Raw genomic sequence first — 24,708 nt, 5'->3', positions numbered from 1 at the left:
GACACGATACGACCCGTTAAGATAACATGTGTTACACGAAAACGACACAAACACGACAGACACGACCCATTTGTCAGGCCTAATTGCTGGGTGTCACTCATGACTTATGAAATTTAATTAATTTCACTGCTGGTTTTAATTATAACCTAAGGGGTCACACACCTACGATAGTATTATTTTGGATTAATTATTTGGACCTACTAGGCATGTTTTAATTAAAATAAACATTGGGCTTACTTAATTGAAAGGAGTCCAATTCACAAGCCTAAGTGGGCTAGAGGAGTGGACTTAACGCAAGGAGTAAAGTTCTTGGCATCAAGCCCAATGGTAGGATGCGGCTTGGGTTATTACATGTATCCATATTTGTTCTCTCATAACTCCCGAATGATCTCGATTTGTCCCTCAGAGAAAAGAAAGAAAATCCTAGTCGAAAATCTCTACAGTGTGTCGCCAAAAATACTGTTCCAAGAAGTGAGTCATCTTGCTAGCACAATCGAATCCCTCACTTCATCATTTGTCGTTGGTGTATTAATGTGAATACTCTTTGAAGCTCAACATTTGAAGAGTTTCTCGTAATCAATCATGAAGAGGAAAAAACAAAAACACAAAGATGATCGTACAAAGCAGTGCACACGTGGCTAATGATTCATGTAAGTTAATCTCATCGCCATCTTCTTTGTTGCATTATCATATTACAACCAATCATATACATTATTGGGATAACATATTCTATGATATTTACTATTTTCTTATGCGTATTTAATTATTCTCTTCCTATAGACAAACAGTCGAAGGGCCTCGAATCTCAACCCCGCCATCTTCTCCTCGAATCTCAACCCCACTGTCTTCTCCTCCAACCTTCCAACCTCGTTCCTCCAATCTCAACTACCAATGACTAGAAGTCGACTTCCAAATTTAATTGCTCAATGATTGACGACAATGGAAAAGTAAAGTATCTCACCCTCTTCCTAGCATCTCCTCCTCCCTCCCCTCCTCCACCCCCTTTCTTCGCCTCCTCCCACCTCAGCCCATCGTTTCCAATTTGAAGTTTGGACTTTGAAAGTTCAAAGGCTCAAGCTCCTCGTCGTTGGCGTCCACTCCTAAGCTTTTAACAACCTAAAAAATTTAAGGAGCATGATACTCTCCCATTTTATTACCATTCCCTTTCATCTCCTCATTTTACACTCTTTTTTTTTGTCTTATTCTTTATATAAAATATTCAAAAAAAGATGTAAACGGGGCGTAATTGTAACCGTTTAAATAAGAGGGGATAGAAGGGGAGAGAAATTAGGAAGGGAGAGAATCCTACTCCAAAATTTAAACGGTAAGCTTAATGGATTGCAAATCAAGGGTTTTTGTGCTAGCTTTCTCTTTTGGAGATAAAATAAGGGTTCAAAAGCAATTTTTCTGGGATAAAATTCTAAATTTGTAATGCTTAATTAATTATATCCTATTTCTTTTTTCTTTTTTAACTTAAATTTGTAATAGTTGAAGTTGGAGTGTGGTGTGCGTTGAATGTGGTGGGTTGAAGTCAATCGAAATTTCTTGAAATACAATGTGTGTGTTTCTATCAATGCAATCAAAATTGAAACTGAACCAGTACCGAACAGTCAACTTTGTTCCACCCTATACCGCACCGAATCCTATTGAATTTTTTTTCGATTTTGATCCAACCCCATATAGTACCGAATTGAATTGTGCATTATCCTAATATCGAACAATATGCAAAATTTCTTCCTTCTAATCGTCCCATTTTTAGGAGGGTATGAATAAATAAATTTTATTCTTAAGTAATTCATCTCTTACCTCTCAATGGATAAAAAAAAATTCATTTCTTATGTCAATATACTTTGTAAATAGTAATTTATCCATTACAATATTCTATTCACGCGGTTCATTTGTGCGGCTCGTATTAGAATAAAAGTAGTCCAGATAGAGTAGGCCAGGAGTACTTTGTTCTAAAGGGCCAGCTCATTTCCGTTAAAAGTACTAACGGTTAAAAATTGGTAAACGTATATACTTTTAACAGTTGAAAATTTGTAACCGTATGCAATGGAAGTCCAACACTTCAATTTGTAAACAAACACCGGACGCAAATCGCCCGACCGCATTTCGCCGAAACAAACCCACCACACGCTTGCTTGCGTCGGTTCGCGGCGCTACAACGGTTTAAAAACGCAGCGTTTCCTCCCACGCAACCAAAAAAACGAAACCCCCAAAATCTGTGTAATTTCAGCAACCCAGAAGCAAATTGCTTCAATGGCTTCCAATGGGAAATACGGCTCTCACCCTTACGCGCCCTCTGCGCCATACCTGCCCGAGTCCTACGGGCAGCAGCACACCCAATACCCCCATGGTTACGGGCAGCCCCAACAGCAGCATAATTCGTCGTCTTCTTCTCCCCAGTACTCCCATGGTTACGGGCAGCCGCAGCACCAGCCATATGGGTCGTCTTTTTCTCATTCTTCTTCTTCATATGGGCAGTCGGGTTTTCCCGCAGGGACCGACCCGGCCGTGATTAGAAGCTTTGAGATGGTGGACAGGGACAGGAGTGGGTACATCGACGAGCACGAGCTGCAGCAAGCTCTGTCTTCTGGGTACCAGAGGTTTAGCCTCAGGACCATTCGCCTGCTCATTTTTCTCTTCAAAAGTCCCACGGATTCTCTCAAAGTCGGTGAGTTTTTTGCCTTTCAATCTATACCTTCTTTGTTCTTCGAATTTAATTGATTAGAAATTAGAACAAAAATAGGGAATTTCAAACCTTATTTGTTAGGTTTGAAAAGGGTATTTTTTAGAATTTCAGATAGCATTTTACAAATATGGATTCTGTCTCAATTGAATTTATGGGTTGCTTATTTCTGGTGTTTTAGGATCCATTTCAATTGCCAAAGCTTAACTAAAATTAATATATTTTTGTTAAATAATGCCAGCTTGAACTTTGGCTGGGAATTTTAATGTACTTCTGACTATGTGTGCATCAATGGTTTTTGACTTCTTCATTGAATCAGAATTCTGTATTGTTTGACCTGATAAAAATGGTTGCCCCCTTCAGCTAGTAGATTGTTTTTCCTTCCCTTTTATTACTTTAACTCTTCTTACTTTATTAATTTGTCATAAATTTTCCGATATAGGGCCGAAGGAGTTTGCTGCACTCTGGACTTGTCTTGGACAATGGCGAGTAAGTATCATCCGTTACTTTCTTTTGTGATATGTATCTGTTCTTGAGATAGTTAATGGTTCCTTATGACTAGGGTTTAGGGTGCTTTCGGTTCCCATTTATTCTGCTTGAAGAATGCTTTGGTTTTTGTTAATATATCTCATGTAGTAGGTACTATTGTAACTTGTAAGGATTGAGGTGTACTCATTTGATGGTTCAACTCTTAATTTATATAAACTACTATAGAACTATTTAAATTGTAACGATCACCTAGTGATGAAGTTCTCTATGCCGATTGGTTTCAATAACTGCTAAATATGTTTCATATGGTTGTTGATAATTTAGTTTGTGGAACCCAATCAAATCTTGTCATACACTGCCATTCTGCAATGCCATTTTTAGGAGTCAGAGAATGCTGCCTGACTCTCTACTTGTTAAAAGAACATGCTTTAGATTGTATAAATCCATTCCATGTTCTCTTTGCTATAAATTGTCACACTGAATTATTGTTTAAACCTGAAATTGCAGTCCATATTCGAGAGGTATGACAAAGATAGGAGTGGAAAGATTGATTCTATGGAACTGAGAGATGCACTCTACGGTCTAGGCCTTGCCATGCCACCTTCTGCTCTTCAACTTTTGATTTCCAAATATGACGATGGAAGCGGGCGCAGGGTTGAACTCAACTTTGACAGTTTTGTCGAGTAAGTCTTCTAATATTATGTAGTGGAAGCTTTCTTTTGCTAGTATGTGAATTAGGACCACTGCTCAGGTAAAATCATGTCTAAAAGGCAGACGTCTGGCATAACCCCTAGATAGTTTCACATGAATTGTTCAGTTCTTCCTAAGAATCATTTTGTGGCTATGATTCTTCTGACATAGCGTTTTGTTTGATATGCAGATGCGGGATGATTGTGAGGGTGAGCAAATTGCTAGTTTGATGCAATTCTTTAAGCAGATAATGCAGTGTGCTGATCTTTCATTCTGAATTTTTTGCCGGAATTTGCTAATTACATGTAAATATTGTCATTATTTTGATTTCAGGGTTTGACCGATAGGTTCAAAGAGAAAGATCGGCGGTATACTGGTTCGGCAACTTTTGGTTACGACGAATTTATGTCTATGGTCATCCCATTTCTTGTGTCGTATAATTGATTTGGCCTTCCTCTTTGTAAGTATTTAGTTTGTTAAGTATTTCGTTGCTGGTGAGGAATTTGTACTGTGTACATTAGGCAAGCTTTATGCTTTGAATTGTAAAAGTTGCTCGCATTGTATATTTGATTGTTGATTTTGAACCTTTGTCAATACGATGTAAAAGGAGAAAACATGCCCGATAAAGGGGGTGTATTCGATTGAGATCATTCGTTTGAAATAGGATTCTACTGATTCCAACTTTTTTTGTAATTAACGCCTAATCTTCTTGTTACGTTTGCCCTCATTTGTTTGAAACAGGAGTCATCTGTCATCCTACTGATCCCTTGTACGAAAAAATTGTGCTTGTTTCTCGATGGACATCACTTGGAGTTCACGGTTAGTCGGTTTGGAGTTAAGGGACTGGATAAAAAAATGAGGATTGGCTGTTGGGCATACATCACATCGAACTTTAACGATTTGAATCATTATTTTTCAAGTTGCAACTTATAAAATATCTTTGTAAAATATTAGCCAATTCGAAAATATTTGAGGCATCTAATTGAGTTCAAAGAAATTGACGAACACTTTGTTCTCTAAGAAACAATGAAATTCAATGTGATAATTAAATAGACAAATGGTTTCGGATTAAATTGATTTTTTTTCAAAGATGATCTATGAATTGAGACTTTTAAAATAGACTGTTCAGATCGTTAAATTCGACGTGGAGTGGTTCCTACAGCTAGTTCTATTTTTACCCTACAAAGTATTTGTTTGTTTCATGTTTCTTGTTCCTACTTGCTTTTATTTTGTCTGATTATTTTATATGCTCCTTGATGCATCTTCTTCTCTTTCTTTTAAAAGCTTTAACTTTTTAATTTCGATAATTATCCTTTGTTTTGTTTCCTCTAGCGACATTCAATCTTTACGGTTTTTTTATGTTCGTGATTAGAAATTAAAAATTTTCATTTGCAGATGAAGACTATTAGATGAAATTTCAAAGATACGGATCAGTTAATATGATGGTCTTGCTGGAAGAGATCAAGAGATATATCTTCTCATTTTCCACATCCATTTCGTGACACAACTTTGTAACGGGCCGCACACGGCTGTAAAGTGAAAAAATTATGATTGAAATTACACATGGGGGGTGGCTGCTTAGCCAACCGGTAGTAACACCAACACGTTTGTAAATTGTAGTTGAAAAGGTCGTCACGGTGTTGCAGTATTCCACAGGAGACAAAGGATGGATCTTTAGCCTTGGGCGGCTGGAGTAATAATTTTAAGCACGTGTATCATTTCCTTGCGAATATGCAGCCATATGATTCCATCCCACGAGAAGAGACGTTCTGGAGTGCTTTGGAGTATATGATATTCTAAATTATTTAGTTGTTAAGTTTTTGTTTAAAAAAATAAAATAAAGATTTAGGAATTAAAACAATCAGAGTACCAAGTACTTAGGGACGAAATCAGAAATTTCTTTTAGTGGGTCAACCGAAAACAATTAAGAAAACCTTATTATAATATGGTCATACGCAATATGATATTAGAATGGTTTCAAATGATGATGTATTACAATTCGAATGTTACAAAAATTTCAATATAGTAATGGAAAGTGGCAAAGTGATGAGAAAAATATAAGTACATGATAGACGGGAGAGAGTTTTTTGGGTTTGAATGACAGAACAAGCACTATTGCTCATATAATATTTGATATGGAGTATAAGTAGAATGAATGTATGTTGGATATTAGATACATATATTTTCTTCAAAGATAACTCGTATATATTATATAATTGTAGTATGCAACTAAACAAACGAATTACTTGAGTGAGGCCTTCATTGGCTCCGTCCATCACTCCGGAACACCCAAGGATTTTTTATTTATTTTTCCATAAGAAACTATGAATACAATTAAACGTTCACTAATAAAATGCAGGCTATGCAGTGGACCACCTAGACAAGAATTGGTTCAATGCTTTTCAAGTAATTTGGCCTAGGATAGTGATCCACGTCCTTATTTAAACTTCTCACACATTCTTCTCAATTTCATGTCATTGGATCAAATGAATTAAAGATAATCAATGCCTAAAAAATAACAAGGGTGTGTGTAAGAAGCATTATGGTATGTGTGTGTGTGTGTATAGATGTCGGAAGCCTTTTAGAGAATGAATTTCCATTTTTTTTAATGAAGATTAGTTGTGGGGCTCATACCGCATTGAACTTTAACGATTCGAACTATCTATTTTTTAAGTTGCACTCATAGATCATCTTTGCAAAATATTAGCCAAATCGGAAATATTTGAGGCATCTAATTGAATTCGAAGAAATTGACAAACACTTTGTTCTCTAAGAAACATTGATTTCATCGTGATAATTAAATAGGCAAACGGTTTTGGATTGAATTAAATTTTTGCAAGGATGATCTATGAATCAAGACTTATTAAATAAACATTTCGGATCGTTGAAGTTTAATGTGAAGTGGGTCCCACAACTAATTTCCATTTTTTTCAAAACATTTCTTACCTTTTTTTTTTTTGTAAATTAAAACATTTCTTACCCTCACATTTTTGTTTTGTAAATTAAAACATTTCTTACCTTTTGATAGAGGCGTTCATCAATCGTCGGCTCGAATTTGTTAATATTTTTTCGATCCGTTGGTGTTCATCTGTTTCAAAACTGATAATATTCAGCCAATTTATATTCGATCCAGTGTAGATTTTGAATTGCAGACTGTACAAACCAATTTAATTTGATAATCGGTTAGGATACGTTGAAAATATTTTTTTTATTAATATGTAAGGGTACTATTATAAATAAAAGGATTAGGGCACTAACCCCTTATAAATAGGATATTTTGTAACTTTGTAAAATGTCTTTTATAAATAGAACATTTTGTGACTTTGTAAAATGTAAGTCTAACAAGATGCAGTCTCCTTGAGTTGTATAGCCTTCTCGATGATTCTTTTCAATTAGTAAAGTAAAATTCATAATTTCATATTATGTTCATTCGTCTATTATGGATAACTTTGATTTTCAACTTGATGCATCCATTCTAGTTCAACCCTTATCCAATTGATGTTGGATTGGATTCGAACACAAGACTTGCTTTTGAATAACAAATGTAATTAAATTAACATTAAGCTCTTTTAATATCATGATTTATTGACATTTATGTTTACTTGTAAGTGAGAAGTCTTCAACTTAACTTCCATATCAAGTTTGTACTATATTATGGTTGACACATTCTGTTGGAGAAATTTTTCCAGGTTCCAGTCACATATGACACTTGGTGTTCCAACGAATGAAAATTAGACACATGGCTCTTCCATGTTTCAATTAAATTGCATTCTTAAAAAACCAAAGAGAAAAGAAAGTCTGCCAAACTTCCACTGCCGTCAATAACATTTAAACGAACCCTTACTCTGGTTCTTGTCCTTAGTTCTGATGGCCTTCCCTGCCCTCATACAAAGACACCAATCTATACTGCAGTTTATCAACAATTGCTTCAGATTTAGGGATGGTTTGTGAGTGAGGTGCTTAAAAAAAAGCACCCATGAAAAAAAGCTGTAAGGGTTTTAGGTATTTGGTAAACTAAAAAAAATGGCTTATTTTGGAAGCTGCTGTGAGAATAAGCTGAAATCAAAGGAAAAAGTTGAAGCTGCTATTTGCAGCTTTGGAAAACTGGTTTTTTTTCAAAGCACACGGAGCTATAGTGCTCCTTTAATGAAAAGATCCACTATCAGACTGTTTTTTTTTTTCAAACTCACTTTTACAAAAAAGTTTACCAAACACTCTACTGATTTATTTCACAGCCGCTTATTCTCACAGCACAGCCGTTTATTCTCACAACAGTTTTTTTTCAAAGCACAGCAATACCAAACCAGCCCTTAGTTTCAGATTGTTTCTTTGAGTTGTACTATCATTTTTCAGAAAAATCAGATAAAAACCTCATTTTACAGAAAAATTAGTGCAAATGGGCCGCCATGCATGGCTTGTCAAGCCAAATCATTCAATACTCCTTGTTTGATTTCATGAAATTCAGAGTATGAAAACCAACAACAACAACAACAACAACAAAGCCTTTTCCCACTAAGTGGGGTCGGCTATATGAATCCTAGAACGCCATTGCGCTCGGTTTTGTGTCATGTCCTCCGTAATTAGATCCAAGTACTCAAGTCTTTTCTTAGGGTCTCTTCCAAAGTTTTCCTAGGTCTTCCTCTACCCCTTCGGCCCTGAACCTCTGTCCTGTAGTCACATTTTCGAACCGGAGAGTCAGTAGGCCTTCTTTGCACATGTCCAAACCACCAGAACCGATTTTCTCTCATATTTCCTTCAATTTCGGCTACTCCTACTTTACCTCGGATATCCTCATTCCCAATTTTATCCTTTCTCGTGTGCCCACACATCCCACGAAGCATCCTCATCTCCGCTACACCCATTTTGTGTATGTATTGATGCTTCACCGCCCAACATTCTGTGCCATACAACATCGCTGGCCTTATTGTCGTCCTATAAAATTTTCCCTTGAGCTTCAGTGGCCTACGACGGTCACACAACACGCCGGATGCACTCTTACCCTTCATCCATCCAGCTTGTATTCTATGGTTGAGATCTCAATCTAATTCTCCGTTCTCTTGCAAGATAGATCCTAGGTAGCGAAAACGGTCGCTTTTTGTGATCTTCGCTAGATTGCTCCGGTCATTAGTGTGGATAAGTATATAAATGGATAGAGATAGGAAAGCAAACATAAGATGTACGTGGTTCACCCAGATTGGCTACGTCCACGGAATAGAGAAGTTCTCATTAATTGTGAAGGGTTTACACAAGTACATAGGTTCAAGCTCTCCTTTAGTGAGTACAAGTGAATGATTTAGTACAAATGACATTAGGAAATATTGTGGGAGAATGATCTCGTAATCACGAAACTTCTAAGTACCGGAGTGTGGTATCGTCTTGACTTGCCTTATCTGTCTCATAGGTAGATGTGGCATCTTTTCTGGAAGTACTCTTCCTCCATCCAGGGGTGGTATCTTTAACTGGTGGAGATGCACAAGGTAATGTATCAATTTCACTTGAAGCTTACTTGTAGTTTCAGGCTTGGTGAAGCGCGATACAAACCATGTAGTAGGAGTCTCCCCAGTCGCCGAGCTAGGGGATCAGCTGAAAGAGGTGACAGACAAGGTAAGCAATCAGAGCTCCGGCTGATTGTTCACATTCTCCCTATCTTGCAGGCAGCATGAAGGATAAAGAGAAGAAAAATGAGAAGATATGATATGGGATACTTTTGCTTTTGAAGAAGTAACTTTCCACAGGCTTATTCTTGAACTGGGCTGGAGGGTTTTCTGGTTTCCTCCAGAGTATAAGGCCGACTGAAGAATTTGAGGGTCAAAACAAGTCCATCAAATCTAGAGTACGTTCAACCCTGCTGATATGGGATACTTTTGCTCAGAGTAGTGGATGTATCGGCACGTGTGCTGTTACGCTTGTCTCCACATGCTTCCTTGTATCCTTCTCACTTGCCCTATCTGTTCCTCAGGCAGATGCGGTATCTTCCCTAGAAGCATAAGATGTTGAAGATGAGTACTCGAGAGCAATGCCAGGTAAGTAATCAGGTAAGGGGTTCCAGGCAGTCAGTTCCTGGCTGGAAGCTTGATTCCAAGTGCTGACTGATTGCTCTCTTTCTCCTTGTCTTGCAGGTAAGAACAAGGCCAAAGGAAAAGACAGGGAAAAAGCATGATATGGGATACTCTTGCTTTTAACCCTGATGATATGAGATATTCTTGCTCTAGTATAGCTTGTTTGCAGAGGTATTATCGGGGGGAAAGAAAGCTGAATATTTCGAAAGGTTTTGTTGGGAGTGCCCTCTCAGATAAGAAGAGTATGAAAACCAGAAGAAGAAAAATAAATACCCATAAAAGAATAAGAAATTACTCAAAGAAGCTATAGAGAACTGAGATATTAGCAATGGAGGAGGAGGCCGTCGCACATTGCAGCAATCTGGATGATGGAGGAGGCAGAGATAAAGACACAGTTTGACGGAGTTTAACGAAGTTTCTATTTTCTAGTTTGCGGGGCCCACTATCTCAGAAATTATCAGACTGCAATTTAATTTAAACATGGAAGAGCCACGTGTCTATTTTCATTCATTACAACACCAAGGGTCATAGTGACCAGAACCCGGAAAAATTTCTCGTTCTATTGTACCATTGCTCAAGGGAAAAAAGAACTCTAGTTAGATCTCATTAGCCTTCTTAAGAGCATCTCCAATGGTTTGGCCATATTTAGCCACCATTCTTAAATATAGCATACTAAAAATATAATCTTTAAGGAATAGTGCAGGGTTATAATTTTTCATCTTGAATGGTACATGCATTGTTCTCAAAATCGACTTAGGCGGTGGAGGATCGATGCGATTAAGGTCAAAATGTAGAGGAAAATCAAGTAGGGGTAGGCAACTGCTTAGACGGGTTAGACAGGCTAGAAGAGCTAGGTGACCTAAGTTGATCAGGCGGCCTAGGCGGTGGCTAGGCAATTCAAAGTTTAGGGTTCCATTATTTTTTAATTTTTTATTAAAAAGAACCCATATTATTTCTCTCATTGTTTCGTGTTTCTCTTCATTATCTCTCTCTCTCTCTCTCTCTCTCTCTCTCTCTCTGTGCACAGGTGTGATGATGCCAATGCCAAAATGGCTTAAGTTTTAACTTATCCCAATTTCTCACTACAAGTATAAACTTTTTTAGAGTGTAAGTAGGCTATAATTCATATATATAATAAATTGAATTAAATCTGTATGGTCCACCTAGCCACTTAGTCATTAGGTCCTAATGTGCCGCCCAACTAGCGGTTAGTGTCTTTTAGAACATTGGGTACATGGGCTATTTTTTATTCCTCTCAATATTTTATTACTTTTTAATTACCATATTGAAAAATATCATGGTACAATATTCACACATCAACTCCTATGTGTTGTTTAAATTAAAGGAAAACTAATGAAAATGACTTGAAAACTTTGAGTTTTAATGATAAGGATAAAATAAAGAGTAAAGTGAATAGTACCAGGATTGACTTTTTAGTGTAAAAATGTGGTTTTTCGTTAAAGTGAACAGTACCGGGTGCTTTTCGTTAAAGTTCCCTTAAATTAATTAAAACACTATCTGTACCTATCGAAATATAATTTTTTGAACAAATTATTTTTTTAAGAAGATGTATACCGAATATATCTATCTTTGGAGAGAAGTATTTAGGGTGCGTTTCTTGCACCGGACTGTCTTGGACTTGACTAACTACAGGGACTAAACTGGACTGGCTTAGACTAGACTAAGTTGTACTAACTTAGTGAAGTGTTTGGTGCAGTGTCCGACTAAGAAGAAGATAACTAAAAGATTCAAATATTATATTATTTAATCTATATTTATTAATAATTTATCATTTTTTTTTGTTTCTAGAATCATCTCTCTGTCAACCAATATCTTTTCATGTTTTTTCATCTTAACCCATTCCTCCTCTTTTCCTCCGCCAGTCTCTCCCTCTCCTCTCTGTATCCTGTTTCACCATTATTTTAGAATTCTCTTCCTCTCCATATACCTCTTTCTATTTTCCTCTACCCACTCTTGCCCTCCCCTCTCCAACTTTTCCTCGTCCACTCTCCCCCTATTTTCCCTATGCCCCTATTTTCCCTATGCAGAGATTCGCGCAGAGGATTTATCGGAGCTCTCCACCCAGTGCCTTCACTGACTTTCTAGGAAAATCTCAAAATTTTCTGGTGATTTTGCCTTTTTATTATGAATTTGTGTGGGGATTTGTCTGCAGGTGCTTAAATTTGGGGGTTTTGCATTTTTTTGTTTTGAATTTTAGGTATTGATTTTGAGATTTAGGCAGTGGGTTTGAGATCTGGGTATGGGTAAGGGAGTCGAAGTTGTAGACGACAAAGGCGTGCAAACGATGCTGGAGACGGGATTAGGAATCCCATGCTTTTTGGGGGGTCTCACTAGGACGACCTAGCGAAGTACTTAGTCAGAACAAGTCCGACTTAGTCTCATTTAAGTTTAGTCCAACTCGCATCAAACACGGGATTAGTAGTTTTAACAAAGTAATCCATTCCAGTGAATTCTAACGAGAGCAAACAAACACGCTCTTAGAGTATAACAGGTGTAAGAATGAGAACCGATTAGCAAGATTTCACATAAAATTTGTTTTCACGTTTAAAAAAAATTGTAACGGCTAGAGTTCTGGGCCCGCATATAAACAGTGTCAGTTTGTGTATAAAAAGTTGCGGGTGCATGATAAAACATGCAACCAGAAGCACACAATTACTGCTATATGATGTCCCAGATAGTCTTTTTCACTTTATGGGGCAATGAACAGTGATGACTCATTCTTACCAAATGGGCCAAATGTAGCAAGCCCTCAGGAATTGGCGCCTAAATCCTTTAGGGTAGATTCTTTATAACCCTCCATTGAAGATGGGTTTTGACAAAAGGGGCTAAGTTGGGGATTTGGCCCTCAATTGAGATGGCCTTAGGTTCTCGTTTGATCAACAATGAAGCCCTCACTAGAAGTTCTTACCATCTTTGCCGACTGAGAGATTTTTTAGTGTATTGGATACACAGTCTGGTACATTAAGTGTACTATTACAATTTGTTGGAAACTTGAAACTTTTTTTAACCAATTGTATTATGACATTTAGTGTATTGAGTCGTGTTCCCATCACATTGAAAATTATTATAGTACAACAGTCACACATCAACTCATATGTGTTGTTTAAATTAATTAAACTACTATTTGTACCTATTTAAATATAGTGTTTTGAACAAATTATTTTTTTAAACTACTATTTATACCTATTTAAATTAATTAAACTACTATTTATACTTATTGAGTCGTGTTGCAGATTGATGCCTCGTTGGCTTCTTTGGCCCTCCTTGTTATCTTGAATCCCCCTCTAAAGTTCTTGACCTATATTTGTAGTTGAATGATTCATTCCCCAGGAATCGTTAGTTATGTCTTGTTTCTTTCTCCCTTTTCTCCCTAGTTCTTCTGCTACCCTCTATTTCGGTGCAAGATGGCTGGGTGCTACCAACCTATCAAACCTGCATCATGCCTCCTTCCCAAGGCGTTGCTTTCCCAGGTCAGCTTTCCACAAGCGCTACTTTTGGTAGTGCACCTCATGGCTTTCACGCGTTGAACTTATGTGTGAGCTGGGAAGGGAAAGTTAGCCTCTCTCCTTATTAAATGCATGTTTTGCTAGGGGTTTCACGTGATCTTAGAGCTAGGACTTGATTCCTTTCTAATTAGATTAGTTAGCTTGCTAGGTAATGGGTAAATTAAGTATGTTCTCTCTCAATGCTTGCCTATGTGGGCTACAAGGGTTATGGGCTTGGATCTTTGGCCCCAAGCAGCATAAAATCCTCTATAATCTTGACTCCACATAGGCCCAATAAACTCCTGTAACCATCTACACCACAATTCACTTGACAAACCCTAAGCATGTGGCTTGGGCTTACTTTAGCATGACAAATAGGCATGGACATGGCATGATTTATATAAATATTTGGCTCAATTAAGGTAGTGTGACATGGTTGTGAATATATTCTTTCCTCGATCCCGCACCTTTGCATGTATTCGCGCTTGACTTGGGGCTCTCTTGAAAATTGGGCTTCAAGACTTGATTGGGCTTGCTCATTACATTTTTGGGCCTCAACAACATGCAACCCAAAGCACATAATCACTGCACATTTTTAGGCCTCAACAACATGCAACATCTAACTCCGAGGGGTTACTTCCTCAGCCGTAATTGTTTGAAGAAGTTAAGAAAAACAAAAAAATAAAAATAAAAATAAAAATAAAAATAAAAAATTGAAGTACACACTTCGCCTATTCGACCGCGTATTGGCATGTCCGCAATCATCCAAGACCCCCAGAAAATGTGAGGCTAACAATTTAATTAGAAGAATTGTATTAAATGTGGTATTCTGTTTTCTTAAAACCAATGACATGAAACCTCTTATATTTGATATCGTTAATTAATTAAACCAAATGGTTGGATCAAGCTGTCTAAAAATCGAGTTGGTTGTCAACTGCCAACCCAACATCACCTATCTTGCTTGATCCACACTTCATCAACTGGGTTCCACTAATTAGTTCAACGTCTAAGTTGAAAAATAGACAGTTCATATCGTTGAAACTCGGTGTGATATGGACTCCATGTGTATATATGTATCTGTCAAAGCTTATCCTACTTGGGTTTGGGGGCCCAGGCTGCAGCTGAATTGCTGTTGAGAATCCTACAATGCAAAAGAATGAAAGCGACCGCTTTATATTGCTTTGCTTGATCTTGTTTACATTAGTAAAACAAAATTATTCTGACACTAATTATTTTGTTCACCCACCAAATAATTAATGAAGAAATCATGGTTACTAAGTTTAATTTGTCTACAAGATTATACTCACTGCGCCTGCTTTTTTGACGAAAATCTTTGCACAAAGTACTGAAGAAAAATACCTCTATTTTTATCATATAATTATATTATTTAATTTGTTCTAAGTCTTCTAACCGTCGTTATCACATAATTAAGGATTAGAAATATTACAAGCGGCAGAGAATACTAATGTCAGGTATGGACAAATTAGCAGGGTGATCGAGCGGAGAAAACTATCTTGTAATCGATGAAACCACGTGACTAGTATTTATCGGACGAGTTATACTGTTAAACAAATGACAATCATCGATTGCAAATCTATAGAACAATATATTTGTTGCAATAGAGTCCCTCAATTCTCACGCACGTAAAAATAAATAGCACTGGACGCAAATAACATTGGCAAGTCGAACTGAAGTTAGTTGAAGCCTTGAAGCCCTAAACTGGATACGATAAAAAATAATAATATCCAAAGTCTGAAGAATAATATTTATTTGGTTAAAGTTTGACCTAAGCTTGACAGGAGATATAAAATCAAGCAAAAACTTCGTGACCCTAATGCATGTAAACTCAAAAACTTCAATTTCGATAACTCGAAAGGCCGCCGCAAATAGACGAAAAACAAAATGCAGAGCCGTGTTGCCGACCACTTTCGAGATAACAGTTCACACGCCAAAGGTAAAGTTGATAAGGATTTCTGAATTATCATTTAATTTTGGTGCCATATGAAAGATTTTATGGACGTTAAGCCGTACTATGGTTCAATAATAATATCATTGATATTATTTTAATTAAATTACTTATTATTAATCGTTGAATTTTATCACAACAAATCGTGAGAGTTTGGAAAATGTACTTCTCATACAAATTCATGGACGGATCCAATGAATGCCTACTAGAGGTAGATGTCCCTACTCAAATAATTCGTTAATTAAGTTGCATACTACAATTATATATATACACGTGTTATCTTTGAAGAAAATATATGTCTAATATTAAGCATACATTCATACTACTTCTACTCTATATCAAACTTAATATGATCAAAAGTGATCTTGTTATGTCATTGAAACCGATAAATCCCTCATCCGCCTCTTGTGTGTTCATATTGAGAACTTTAACGAAAAGCTCCCGGTACTATTCACTTAAACGAAAAGCTACATTTTTACACGAAAAAGTCAATCTTGGTACTATTCACTTTATCCTTTATTTTGTCTTTATCGTTAAAACTCAAAGTTTTCAAATCATTTTTATTAGTTTTCCTAATATTTTTCCTATCAACTTGCCATTTTCCACTACTACATTAAAGTTTTTATAATATTGAAATTGTGATCTGTCGTCATTTGAAATTCCTAAACACTAAAAAGATTTTTTTTAATTGTTTTTCATGTTGTCCCCACTAAAAAAAAATTCTAACTCCGTCCCTTTACAAATTTATATATTATTTTGTTTTATTTTTGATATGGACTGTATTCTATAATTCAGATAGCTCTAAAATTAAAATTTGAAAAATAGAAAAGGCAACCCAAAAGGAAGAGTCAAAAGCCAATTCGGACTTTTGTGAATCGGAAGCCATACAGAATTTTGTACACGGAAAGATTCGCATGCATGATTACAAGTGGAATGATAAGGAAGGAAGGGATGGCTTCCGCTCATAAAAACAAACAATTTATGTGTCATTGTACTCATAAAATATGTTTTTCTTTTTTTTTTTGGTGTCAAAAGTCCACTTGGTGCACGTATGAAGTGGACAGAACCTGACAGCCTTTACCTCACAGATGCCATTTGATTTCCCACCGTACAACAGCAACAGCAACAACAACAAAATCCTATTTTACTAAATGATATTGGTTAGATAAATCTTAAAATATCATTACGCTCGATTTTATATTAGGTCTTATATTAGATCCAAGTAATCCATGCATATGATATTTTTTTTTGTTCTCGATACAATTGAGAGCGGAAGAAAGAAAATCGAACATAAAACACTAGATACATTTTGAATATCTTTTTTTCCGATAGAAGTGAGAGAAAAAAAAAATCGAACATAAGACATCAAAAGCAGAGTAATGAATCTCGATAAAAATACAATGAGAACGAGAATTGTGTGTACTTTTTTCCCATTATTGAGCAATATTGTGTAAAATTGAGCTGCTATGGAAGATTATTGGCTAGCTCACTAGTGTAGAAAGAAAATCAATGAAACTAAATGTATACAGTATAAGAAGAATTAAAGCTATTAATATAACCTATTAGAATTCCTATTGCTTCTGAAAAAATCTTGTGGAATTCTTCATGTTTGCTCCTGTCTGCATGTCTTCCTCCCCAAAAAGTTGTTCATAAAATATATGAGCTCTAATAAGCACATAATAATAAGTACACAATGAGAAGGATCAGAAAATTGAAGATGGACATGGCCTGAAAAAACAAAGAAAATATAGCATTAGGCATCATTGTTAAGAAATTTAAGAAAATTATGGTCTAGTAATAATTTTCTCTGCTTAGATATCAAATTAATATAAATATATCGCTGTATTCAAAATTCAAGAAAATTAACTCCAACCAAGATCATAGAAAGAATAATTAACAAAAGGTAATGTTTACTTACATATACATTCGAGTCTGCAGAAAAAGTTAGCTGAGGAAGACCTTGTACTCCAGGAGGATTACCCTGGACTTGAGGAAGATTACCCTGGAATCCGATATCATAAACCAGAGTACCATCCGGATAATATAGTCCGTAGTTCCTCTCCGACGTAGGACCGGGCTTCAAATCCTCATTAAAAAGTGCAAAAACGTAAATGTCGACCGGAACTTTAGGCATCGCCGGCGTCCCTTGCTTCTCTTCAATTTTCCTAATCAGGTTACCATTGTAAATACCAGCATTTTCCGGCGTGGCGCCGGCCTCGTTCGCATCCCCCTTCGAAGGCCACCCGGTTTCGGATATCCGGACCTCGATGTCTGAATGCCCCATCACCTTGATGGCAGAATAAACGGCGTCAATCTGGGCATCCAGCATGTTGTCGTAGTGGAGATTCGTGACTGAATCGTCCATGCCAGGATTAGGCTGGAACAGCACGTACTCCAAAGAAACTTCACTTGGACTGCCCTTGTAAGCAAAGTAGGGATAAGCATTTATCAAAAAGGGCGAATTAACTTGCGAGTGGAAGCTGAGGATCGGCTGGATATACTGAGCGAGATCTTGTCGGAAACTCCCCGCCGACGGTGGGTAGGAGTTTCCTAAAATAGTAAGCGAGTGCGCGGTTGTGACAGCTACTTGTTTGGAGAGGCCGAGGTCGACGAGGGCGCTGTAGACGGATTGCATTGCCGGGAGGAGGTACGACCAGAGCTGGGTGTCGTTGCCGCCGAGGACTTCGTTTCCGACATTGATGCACGTGATTTTGGTCTGGGGGAGATAGGGCTGCACGTTCTGCTGAATCCAGGATTGGGCTTTGAGAGGGTCGGTGGACATGCTCTGCAAGTACTCGTTGCCGAGGCCGATGATGAAGTCGACGTCAGAGTTGGAGAAGGCTTGGAGGACGTTGGGATCGGCGTCGTAGAGTTTGATGCGGCTGACGTTGAGGGACTGGAGGAGGACGGCCACTCGCGACGGAGATGGGAGGTTGTTGGCTATTTGTCCATAGTTGATTCCGAAGCTCAGGCTCTGGACTTGGAGTGTTGAATCTGAAAACAGATACTAAATTCAGATACTAAATTCGATGAAAATACGTTGTCAAATGTCTAATACCGAATTTTAGAAAGAAAAAAAAAAACCCATCGTAGATTAGTGAGTGGTTAATATAAATTGATCACAAAACAGAAGATTGGATTATGTTTGGTTGGTGAGAAAACAGAGGAAACTAGACGGGAGGCAAAAGAGAATTTTCAAATTTTCAGTTACTCTTTCTTTCATGAAAGCCAAAAAGGAAATATATAAAGACCCAATTGCGAAAATTTTCTTTTAAGAGGACCCAGGAAGAAAATCTGAGACTTGTAGCTCAAAATTTCCATCCTTTTCTTCTCTGTGTTTACTTTATTTTCCTGCACTTTCTTGGGAACCAAACAGGTGAAGGTGGAAGAAAGTAGGAGGACGAACCTGAGAGACCGAGGAAGAGCAGAATAATTGTGAATAAGACAGTGGAGGCTGCCATTACTGATCGGATCTTGGGCTTCACCTCCAACAAGGCAACTCCGCCACCTCCCCCACTGGCCCCTGCAGCCTGTATCCCAAGAACTACGCACAACTTTTAGCACCTAGCAATGCCCAAGATCCTTTAATATATATAGGAGCGTGCACTTTGCCTTCCAAGAACAGGTTTTTTGGTCAAAGAAGAAAAGATTTTGTTTTGATACACATATTTTACAAAAATTTATACACTACGTGAAATCATATAATCAAGCATTAAACTCATTATGGGAACAAAATTTTAGATATTCTACTTATAACTTGTAAGCAGGGGCGAATCGATATAGGGACTAGGGTGGTTGTAGAACCTATAGAGGTCGGAAAACAAATGTAAAGTCCTTTGAATTTATGGTATGTGATTTTTTTGTGCCCACCAAGTACTTGATGAAATGTATGCTCGAAGTATCTCTACAGGAGGCCTCGACAACATTAGGTAGAGGATCTCGACAAACTCGATTGACATACGGCCAAATGGCTCAACAGATGACGACATGCCCACAAAATGCTCGACGAATTGCCTCACTAAATATACTTGGACGTTTTACAGAGAAACCCTCTAAAGTTAAAATTATGAATCTGCCACTACTTACAAGTAGACAGATATGTCACTCAATAGTAGTGCTAATGACAAAGAAAAAATATTTGTTCAGAAAAAACAAGTTGTGTATGATTGCTTGAGCAGCGCAACTCCCACACGGATTTCTTGTTTGAACACTTTTATCTGTTTTGATGTCAAATAAATCAACAATTCAATTAAGAATTATAATTAGCATGGTAAATTTTGCTATCCACTTGAAACATATAGGTCACTAAACAACCTTCAATTTGATTGAATTCAAGCCAAAATGAACTTTAAGTGACATTCAATCACAATTGAGTAGACAAAAAAACGATCCTGTGTACACCAAAGTAAAGCTTTGTTTTTGGGGTACACACTGATTCGTTTAGATCATGGTGGAGGGGTTTCCTACTTTTGCACTAATATTTATTTGGATTTAGCGATTCTTAAAAGCCAATTGTTTGCTTTGACGTATTAAATTCAGCTTAGTCTCTGTTGGATGTAGTGACTTACCCGCACGGTAAATTTGTTTGTTAATTATTGCTAGTTCATTGTGAGGTTGAACTCACTCTTTTTTTCTTATTGTAGATAGTATCGTTTGTTAAATAAATTAAAAAAAAAAAAAAAAAGACAATTTGTGGCAGGCCACAATTATTCACCTATTCCGGCCCCCGAATAGGCTATAGGGAATTTCACTCTATCTGTGGCCACTATCAAGTAGACTCATCAACTCGGGGTATCGAAACCAGGACCTTCCATATTTTTTTGTTGGGTAAATTACATTGTACTACCTCAGGTTTGAGGCCTATTACAATCGCATACAACATCTTTAAAATATTTCACTTTCATACCTTACCTACTATTTTATTTCAATATAATACCCATGTTACATTTTATATCGATTGATCCGTTAAGAACTGACATGGCTACCAAATTTGTGTCATGTGGTAAAACAATAATTTTTTATTCATTTAAAAATAATTAATTAAAGAAAAGTTAAAAAATAAAAAATAAAAAAATCATAACCCATCTTCTTCCTCGAGACCCCCTTTCCCTGCAACATAAACCCCTTATCCCGCCCCCACCCACAACTCCACGGCAACCCCCCTCTACCTCAACCCACCCTACCGAAAACCCTAAAAAACTCAGGTAGGTTTTTTTGGAAGCAAGAGTTGCAGAAGACACACAGAGGTGCCCCCATGGAGACAAGGAGAAGAAGACAGGTCGGGTCTTGTAACTGCTTTCTCCTTCTCGATCCAATTCTCTTCTCTCTTAGTCCACTTCTCTTCTCTCTCTCTCTCTCTCTCTCTCTCTCTAGAATTCCCTTTGCTTTGCCCTTCCCAAAACTCCCATTCCTTCATTTCGTCTCGGGAATTCAATTCCCTCTTTTGAGTTTGGGTTGAACAGCTGGGTTTTTTTAGGGTTTTGGGTGGGGCGGGTGGGAGTTGCAAGGGAGGTGGCGGTGGGGTGGGGTGGGGTGGGATGGGGGGTTTTGGTTGCAGGGAAAGGGGGTGTAACACCCCAACCCCGAATAATTTATTTCGGATAATAATTTTGATGGTAGGCCCACTCTAAACTCTTGAAAATTTTCTATTCAAGGGTTAAGGTTCTTTACTTTTAATTCCTTAATTCCACAAAATGGTTGAAACCATAATGCTCTCACCAACCATACCAATATTCAATTATTTTACCAATTTATTCCCAATTTATTCTCTTAGCTCAAGACTCCAACTAACTATTAATTCTCGATTATTTAATTTCACTTATTTTATGGTTGCATCTAACGTCTCGTTAGACTGCCAACGTACCCGAAACAGGGATCAAGTCATTCGTAGTTCACAATTCATTATTTACCAATTTCCAAACATATTCTAGTAACCACCATATTCAACACTAACCTTCATAATCCAATTCATATCAAATGGTTACTAATTATAGATTTAGAATATCGAAATTTACATGAAAAATGGCAACTTCGGCTCCCTGGCCGTGCGCCACCGCACCTGCTGCCTCTAGTGGCGGTCAGTCGCCTCGAATCGCCAGAAAATATCAACTATTTCCAAAAATTACCAAATTTTACAGGCAAGTATACTCAATGAGTGGAGCAACTTTCATACTTGCGACCAAGTCCAATTTGGTCGGGAAACACCTCAAATTTGTCACGAACCGCTGGAAACCCTTGTTTTTAGGTGTTCTTGATTCGATTCCAAAACAACTCCGCTGCCCCAACTAATGCGTGGGAGTTGGAAGATTGCACCGGGTCAGGTCACGGGGTGGGGAAAAACCCGGTTTCCCCATGCTTCTCCCTTACTCTCCTTTACCTCCCCAGTTCTTCCCCCCCCCCATTCATCCTCCTTTCTCTCATTTTCTCCCATTTTCTTTCAATCCTAACCATCCATTTCTTTCTTTTCTCCATCACAACCACACACGTGGCATCTGATTAGAGCTCCCACAAATCTGGAGCTCTCTAGAGGAGGGTCAAAAATACAAAAATGTCCCTAACTTTAAACATTAATAACTCTTTCGTTACAACTACGTTTCACGAACGGTTTTCACCTACGTGCTCGTGGGATCGTCCTCTATCCAAAAATATAAATTGTGACTTCCAAAGGTCTATGGATTTTAAATAATTAATTCTCAAACTTCTAACTTCATAACCAGTTTAATTTTAAACTAAACTCAAATGAATTAATATAATTTCTCCAAAAATAACATAAAATCTCAATAATACAAACCCGTAACTTTTAATAATTTCTAGAAACAAAACTTTAAAAGTTCTCGATTAAATTCTTCATAACCATAAATCGATTTATTTTCGATTTTCTCCACATTTCATAATTATGAATATATATAATCCATATATTTAAATTTTCAGGGTATTACATTCACCCCCCATTAAAATAAATCTCGTCCCCGAGATTTCAATTGTGAAGTTACGAGCAAGAACTAGCACTATTTCCACCATCTCTACTATGGTGAATAAGATTATAACCTCTGTCCACGATTTTATTCAAATTAGAAAAAAATCAATGAAGAATTTATCGTGATCGCACCCATTTTCTCAATTTTCCAACCACCTTCTTTGATAAGTAAAAATACCATAACTTCTAGCCATATACCTTAACAGAATAAATATCGTAAATTCTAGCTGTAATTCATCAGTAGCTAAGTAAATATCACAATATCAAGCCAAACCACTAAAATTAACAAATCAGTTAGCAAAAATTTCAACCAAAATCATTGGAATTCCAACCATCATTACTCGCTACCATACCAAAATAAAGATCCAAAATTTTCATTACCTTGAAATGAAACCAAGGCTTGAAATTAACATGCATCAACCAACCAAAACACGGGTTGAACTTAAGTATATGTTCATCTATTGCATTTGAACTTGGGCATCTGGGATTTCACATACATGGCACACGTTTTGTTATTAACCATCTATGCAAATAATACGAAATATTTCTCTAACCAAAATCCAAACAATGCACATGTAGGCACAATCATATTGATTAGAGCCACTGCTATTCTTTCCACATTCAAGTTTAAACCTTCATTTCCGCAACGCATAGTTGATTAAAATGTCAAATGTCAAACCATGACTATCATGACTAACAAAATATCAGATTTTTCTGTCATAATTCATTAATGGCAAACCAACAAATCAAATTTGAATTTATAACTTTCTCTTCCCCAAACGTAAAACCCAACCGGGAAAACGTTAATATTAACGAACTCGAAATTTCATGCCACACTTTCAAGTTCCAAAAAAAATAAGCAAATCAACGAATTATAATTGTGATAATCACTCACATTCTCCTATTCCCAAACACATTTATTGGCAGAATAAATAAAAAAAATTCTAACCATACTCATTGGCAACAATAAATATTATAAATTTCCAACCAAAACTTTATGATTGGCAAAATGAACATAAAAAAAAATTTTCAACCAAATTCATGGAAAATTTCCAATCACACTCACTGGTTAATGGAAAGAAAATTAAAACTAAATTCGCAACACCACCAATATAAATTCTCATTTTATGGTTCCCTTCATTTTTCGCAATTAACTAAATTGCCCACAATAAAAGTAAAACCTTTTAAATCTTCCTTTCGATTGCTTCACTTTTAACTTTCCTCAAATGTAGCCACAAATTTAATAAATTAGTGACTCGCACTTCCAGAGCACTACTTACATTCCATCATCCAAGGGAGAGAAATATATATATATATATATCACAACTTTAACGGTCAACAACATTAAATTTTAAATAATCACATAGTTACGAGAATATATGCTCGTCATCAGTTTTTGTTTGCAATATCAAATCTAACAATGCCAACTCAAGACCAAGGCAACCAAAATAATCAAATTTGTAAAATTTTTTCCCCATCAATTTTTCATCAATCATAAAAAGTTCTCATATCACACAACTAGAAATTCGTTTATATTAAACGAAGTAAAATATCATTTCATAATTTCATTCACATCCACCCTAAATAAAGGAGAAAATTCCATAATCTTTTCACCATTCCAAATATAATGATCAAGCATAACTACAGTTTATAATTTCCTTCCCATTCGAAAAATCACCGTATCTTCCATAAAAATAAAAGTTTCCAACCAAATTATCGTGGCCATAATATTTTTAAAATTTGTACCTATATCATTGTCAAACCACTAATTTCACCACCATTTTCTTTTATCTTCATCAATGACTAGTAGGTGATTGGAGCATATTTATGCGACTGAGTTAGCTTGTTCTCATGCATTTATGTTGTTATTTCTTAGTTAATTATGTATTTTAAGCTATTTTCGTTTGTTTGTAGGTCCATAGGCCTTATAAAGCAATAAGATGCATTTTGGAGTAGTTTTGGGCTTGTAATGGATAGCACATGCATGAAACAAGGTGGATGGACGAAATTGAAGACTAAAGAGGCTAGGAATGTGTTAAAGAGAAAGAAGAATTAGTGTAAAAAGGACAAAGAGCTCAGCTACAAAGGGGTGTCACTCCACCATTCACCTTTCCATCATTGCCTTGCACCACCATTGCACTCCTTTTGGATTCCTATGCCGTGCACATCATCCATATTCCCTCCATTGACTCATTTGTTGCATCATTCCACTTCCTTTCCTTTGTCTACCATGTGCATAATATCCTTTCACCTCCTTGCACTCATTGATTCACCTAGGGCTGGGTTCGGTTCAAATCGGTTCGGTTTTTTGCCAAAACCAAAACCAAACCGAA

At 36.9% G+C, this 24,708-nt stretch overlaps 2 protein-coding genes and 1 long non-coding RNA gene across 4 annotated transcripts; 2 read left to right on the top strand and 1 right to left on the bottom strand.

Moving 5' to 3' along the window:
• The first annotated feature begins 2,061 nt into the window (after positions 1-2,061).
• Positions 2,062-4,941, top strand: LOC126588286 (probable calcium-binding protein CML48). 2 transcript variants are annotated; one of them, XM_050253370.1, is made up of 6 exons: positions 2,062-2,674; positions 3,132-3,178; positions 3,686-3,861; positions 4,059-4,077; positions 4,202-4,328; positions 4,610-4,941. In XM_050253370.1, exons 1-5 carry the CDS (start codon positions 2,260-2,262, stop codon positions 4,310-4,312), a joined length of 768 nt encoding a protein of 255 aa, XP_050109327.1. In that variant the 5' UTR covers positions 2,062-2,259; the 3' UTR covers positions 4,313-4,328; positions 4,610-4,941. The 2 variants fall into 2 exon arrangements, with proteins under 2 accessions (XP_050109327.1, XP_050109325.1); XM_050253368.1 differs by lacking the exon at positions 4,610-4,941 and having other exon boundaries at positions 2,064-2,674; positions 4,202-4,549.
• Positions 4,942-9,619: 4,678 nt separating this feature from the next.
• LOC126588293 (uncharacterized) lies at positions 9,620-10,152 on the top strand. Its single transcript, XR_007611400.1, has 3 exons — positions 9,620-9,701; positions 9,828-9,891; positions 9,988-10,152. It is a non-coding gene; the product is annotated as an uncharacterized LOC126588293 (long non-coding RNA).
• Positions 10,153-16,800: 6,648 nt separating this feature from the next.
• Positions 16,801-19,355, bottom strand: LOC126591125 (glucan endo-1,3-beta-glucosidase 14-like). Its single transcript, XM_050256693.1, has 3 exons — positions 18,806-19,355; positions 17,318-18,393; positions 16,801-17,127 (listed from the first exon to the last, which is right to left on the bottom strand). Exons 1-3 carry the CDS (start codon positions 18,858-18,860, stop codon positions 17,065-17,067), a joined length of 1,194 nt encoding a protein of 397 aa, XP_050112650.1. The 5' UTR covers positions 18,861-19,355; the 3' UTR covers positions 16,801-17,064.
• Positions 19,356-24,708: the final 5,353 nt, after the last annotated feature.

Source organism: Malus sylvestris, chromosome 11 (genome assembly GCF_916048215.2).
Source record: "Malus sylvestris chromosome 11, drMalSylv7.2, whole genome shotgun sequence".
Lineage (NCBI taxonomy): Eukaryota > Viridiplantae > Streptophyta > Magnoliopsida > Rosales > Rosaceae > Malus > Malus sylvestris.
The sequence above is the reverse complement of the archived record's forward strand: the minus strand, read 5'-3'. Positions and strand labels throughout refer to the sequence as shown.

Coding starts and splice junctions, on each gene's coding strand:
- LOC126588286 (XM_050253370.1), top strand. CDS start 2,260: ATGGCTTCCAATGGGAAATACGGCTCTCACCCTTACGCGCCCTCTGCG. Junction 2,675..3,131: donor CACGGATTCTCTCAAAGTCG/GTGAGTTTTTTG, acceptor TTTCCGATATAG/GGCCGAAGGAGTTTGCTGCA. Junction 3,179..3,685: donor CTTGTCTTGGACAATGGCGA/GTAAGTATCATC, acceptor CTGAAATTGCAG/TCCATATTCGAGAGGTATGA.
- LOC126591125 (XM_050256693.1), bottom strand. CDS start 18,860: ATGGCAGCCTCCACTGTCTTATTCACAATTATTCTGCTCTTCCTCGGT. Junction 18,394..18,805: donor GCTCTTCCTCGGTCTCTCAG/GTTCGTCCTCCT, acceptor ATCTGTTTTCAG/ATTCAACACTCCAAGTCCAG. Junction 17,128..17,317: donor CTGCAGACTCGAATGTATAT/GTAAGTAAACAT, acceptor TTGTTTTTTCAG/GCCATGTCCATCTTCAATTT.